This window comes from Haplochromis burtoni, unplaced genomic scaffold (assembly GCF_018398535.1).
Source record: "Haplochromis burtoni strain Fernald_Lab_line unplaced genomic scaffold, NCSU_Asbu1 Contig_175, whole genome shotgun sequence".
In the NCBI taxonomy this organism is placed as follows: Eukaryota; Metazoa; Chordata; class Actinopteri; order Cichliformes; family Cichlidae; genus Haplochromis; species Haplochromis burtoni.
In genome coordinates, this window is record NW_024582536.1 from 1,338,145 (window position 1) to 1,342,460 (window position 4,316).

At 46.0% G+C, this 4,316-nt stretch overlaps 1 protein-coding gene across 1 annotated transcript in view; it reads right to left on the bottom strand.

Moving 5' to 3' along the window:
- The window catches only part of tmeff1a (transmembrane protein with EGF-like and two follistatin-like domains 1a), a gene marked incomplete at its 5' end in the record, with an annotated part of 33,877 nt that extends 30,395 nt beyond the window's left edge, over positions 1-3,482 (bottom strand). The window contains 1 exon segment of the mRNA XM_005934113.3: positions 3,453-3,482. Coding sequence (XP_005934175.2) covers positions 3,453-3,482 — 30 coding nt within the window.
- Positions 3,483-4,316: the final 834 nt, after the last annotated feature.

Consider the following 4,316-nt stretch of genomic DNA (forward strand, 5'->3'; position numbering starts at 1 on the left):
CCATCTGGACAGTCATTCACAGAATGAAGAATGCTGGAGCCCAATTTTATGGACGTTTTGGATCTTCTAGTGCAGGAGTGTCCAACTCCAGGCCTCGAGGGCCGGAGTCCTGCAGGTTTTAGATGTGTTCTTCATTCATCACAGCTGATTTAAATGGTTAAACGACCTCCTCAACATGTCTTGAAGTTCTCCAGAGTCCTGCTAATGAACTAATGACCAGCAGGTCAAACACGCGGTGCCGTATCACCGCAGTACTGCCACAAGTACAACTTCACAGCTACTGCCACTGTTTACAATTAGAGTTTCTCACCTACGGAGCATGTCACTGTCAGGATCACAGCTGTGTGGTTTCTCAAGTTCTTCGACTTTAAGACGAATGTTTGTTCCACGGCCCATCGATACGGGGTGATGACATTTCCAATGGCCCTCAAACACTGCCGGTAAACTTGCTGTCATCTCCTGACAGTCAGTGGCGGCTGGACGATCCACAATCAGCCAGCATGGACTGGAATTGATTTACATTTGTGCAGAGATTTTGCAAATAATCGCACCATGAGAAAACTGCTCTGGCTTGGTCAGACACACAGTAATAATGTCTCTGCTTAAACAATCTGACCCACTCTGGATGAATTTTTACAAACTGCCCATCGTTTATAAGGACAAAGCTTTTCAAGCTGGTTTACAAGAGCAACAATTGCTGCTTTTTCTAACATCTACAGATGGGTTCGTCCTCGTTGAGTCACTCTGTGCTGCACTATTGTCAGTAGGGCAGCACAGCAGTGAAAATACATTTTAACGGCCAATGAACAAAACATTTAAACAGCTGAGTGCAAGTAAAAAATATGTTGAATGGTTAAATTCTAACGCAAGTCTGCTTCTTTGTGTTTGAATCCGAAGCTTTGTGCAGACACATTTGTCAGTCAGCCTTTACCAAAGAGAAAACCAAGCCTTTAAACTTGAGCTGTAACAATTTGACCCTCAAAAAATGAACATGAAAGCAGCAAAGCCCAAAGAAAATTACAAATTACAGTGGAGAAGAAGGACTTGGCATCATCATGTCTCCAAATCAAGTCGAAATTATTCACACGGATGATCTGTGAGGAAGGAAAATCACCACATCTCCACGTAATCATTCAAATCACTCTTCATAAAGAACTTATCAGCCCTGAAGGGAACCTTTCAGATTTTAAAGGACAGACATTACACATGAATAGGGTAAAATCTTTTACCTAACAGATCTCATTAGAAAACTCTGCCAGTTGATGACCTACTTTAAGGACATATTTTCTTACCTACTATGGGCTTTCTCTGATTTATTTAGTAGAGATTGCATCCTTCTGAATTCAGCATCAGTCTCCAGCTCTCACTGGAGCAGTTTTCCATCATGGAAAAAGGTGGACTGCCATCTCAGGATGGAGAGGAGCTGCTGCCTCAAGTTAAGGAGTTCAAGTATCTCAGGGTTCATACGTAGGGGAGGAGTGTAGCAGGATATTGGTGGACAGATTGTCTACTGTGGTAAAGAGAGCTGTGAAGGCAGAGTTGCTGGTTTATTGGTTGATCTATGATCCGATCCTCCTCTGTGCCCACGAGCTTTAGGCACTGACTAAGATAAACAACAGAATAGAATCTGCTTTGGATTTCATTAAAAAGTTCTCCAGACTGTTTCACATCTGTCATATGTGCTCAGGGTGAATCTGCTCTCACTCATTCACAGCACAGGGCGCCAGTGGTGGATCTGCCAGTTCTGGTATTCTATGGCACAACTAGAGGAGTGATTCTCAAACTGTGGTACACGTACCACTTGTGGTACTTGGGCTCTCTCTGTTGGTAGGCGGAAAAGCTCCAATGTTCTTAAAGATTAAATAATGTACCATTGTGGAGGTATGCAAAGATGACACAAGAGTTTCCGAAGCTCTTCTGGCAGCCTGAGTCGACCAAAAATGTCTCCCCGAGCGTGAGTCCTCTATGAAGAGCAGCCTTTCCTTATCGCCAAAGGTTGCGGCTGTTACAAAGCGCTGGCGGGCTAGTTTCCCTGGGTCTTAAAACTGCAAAGGCGGCACAGCGTTGTCACGCTGATGCTTAAAACACTGCCCTTTTCCGCGGTGCCACCGTGCTGCGATCCCAGCCACCATCGATGAGTTGAAGGCCCCCGGGAGAATCGGTGGTGGTGCAGTAGATGCTGTCGGTGAGTCGGGAACTATCGCCTGGATGCCGAAGCACCTGGTTGCCAGGAGAATCTGATCCGCTTCTGCGAGTGAGCGGTAATCCTTCGCGGCCAGCAGCGGGGAGTTGGCAAGGCCAGCTCGCACCGGCACCTGTCAGAGGAAGACGTGAGTGAAGAGGAATCCGCCGTCATCCTAGCAAGGACAGCGTACTCTCTGTGGGCTCGAGAGCGGTACCATCACCCAAGCCCGAGAGAGAGAGGAGTTTCTCAGCCGTTCTGCATCGGAGAGGGAATAGCGCAGCACCAGCAGAGCCTTGAGAGCGGTGTATCATCACACGGTGGGTGGACAGCGGATCCAGCAAGGCCACCACAGGATGGTATTTCGTGTCATCGGCTGAAACGCCACGAAGACCAAACTGAGCTTCGACATGCACAAACCAGGAAGGCCTGGAAGGCCGCCACAGCAAAAATTAAAACGTGCAGCTCTGCTATCACTTCCAACATAAATGAAGACAGAAAAATAAACAGCAGCGACGCTTGTAGGGTTACTGAAGTCGGGCTAGCTGGTATACAATGAGGTGCTGTGTGGTGGCTAGCTACACAGCTATGGCTAGCATAAACACAGTGAAGCTGGAGGATGAACGCTATGTCACATGCAGCCATGATTTACTGTTAGGAAACAAGTTAACAGGTGTGAACATGTTTAAAGAGCTGCCGTTAGTTTTCCTAACCTTTTCCAATCCTCCATGGATCAGCTCTTCCATCTCCTGCTGCTCAGAGGCCCCGCCCACATGCAGATGGCAGTGGATGGTGGAGGTACTGACTCTCGAGCAGCCGCCTCCAATTAAAACCCCTCCAGCAGCCAAATTAAACAACAAACACTGTGGTCCGTGCTCACAGATGGTTGCAAAATGTCTCTGTTGCCAAATTTGGCAACAGCGAGGCTTTAAGCTCGACTCCCACAGGACAGACAACACCATCGTGTTCTTCAGGGAGGACTTAATGAAACCTTTATTAGAGGAGTTAACATTCAGCGAGGGGCTGCAGAGGCACAGAAGGACTCACAGAGGCAGAATAAACGGTTCTGCGTGGAGGGGTCGTTCAGCCACGTTTTGACCTCAGTGATTAGTTTCTTCATATCACAGACGGCTCACAATACAAGCAGTTAATGTTTGCGCAGGGCAGATAACGACTCTGCTGTAATTGATTTGTGTTTGACTTTCACCCGCAGCAGAAGTGAAGCAGGAAATGAAATCTTTAAATAGCCCAGTGAAAGACAGACACTCACCGTCTCCGTCTCCTGAACCAGAACCGGGATCTGCGAAGACACAAGAGACACAAACCATCAGATTTCTGCTTGTTATTAAACCCTTAAACCAACCGTCTCCTGGACGGGAAGCCATGCAGCTTTTTAGTTCCTTTAGTGGTTTATTATATAAAGATCTTTTATTTAAGATATGTGCTTCTACAAACTTCATATATAAAGTTGTTATTTATTGTAAACCCGACTAGAATTTGCAGCCCTGAACATCCAAGGGAAGATTTCAGATATATGCAAATGCCCTCCATGTTACGGATTCATAAGACTGTATGACTTTTGGGCTTTTTAAAAAGAAATCAATTCCATTACTGACTGATGATGAATTTTCGGTGTGGGCTTGAGCAGGTTTGCAGCATTAAAGCCACTGTTACTGCGATTATCAGGGACTTTGAACATTATTGAAAGAGGTGTGCATGTAAAAATTGTCACTACCATACAGTAAGTGAAAATAAACCTTGGACATGTTCCAGGGAGTACCTCGTACCACTTGTGGTACTTGGGCTCTCTCTGGTGGTAGGCGGGAAATCTCCAATGTTTTTAAAGATTAAATAATATACCATTGTGGAGGTATGCAAAGATGACACAAAAGTTTCCGAAGCTCTTCTGGGAGCCTGAGTCAACCAAAAAATGTCTCCCCGAGCGTGAGTCCTCTATGAAGAGCAGCCTTTCCTTATCGCCAAAGGTCGCGGGTGTTACAAAGCGCTGGCGGGCTAGTTTCCCTGGGTCTTAAAACTGCAAAGCCAATTAGTCCAATCCAGTTTCAGTGGATTGGACTAATTGGTACTGGTTTAAACAAGAACCAGACCCATTTATATAGCATCAGTACACAGT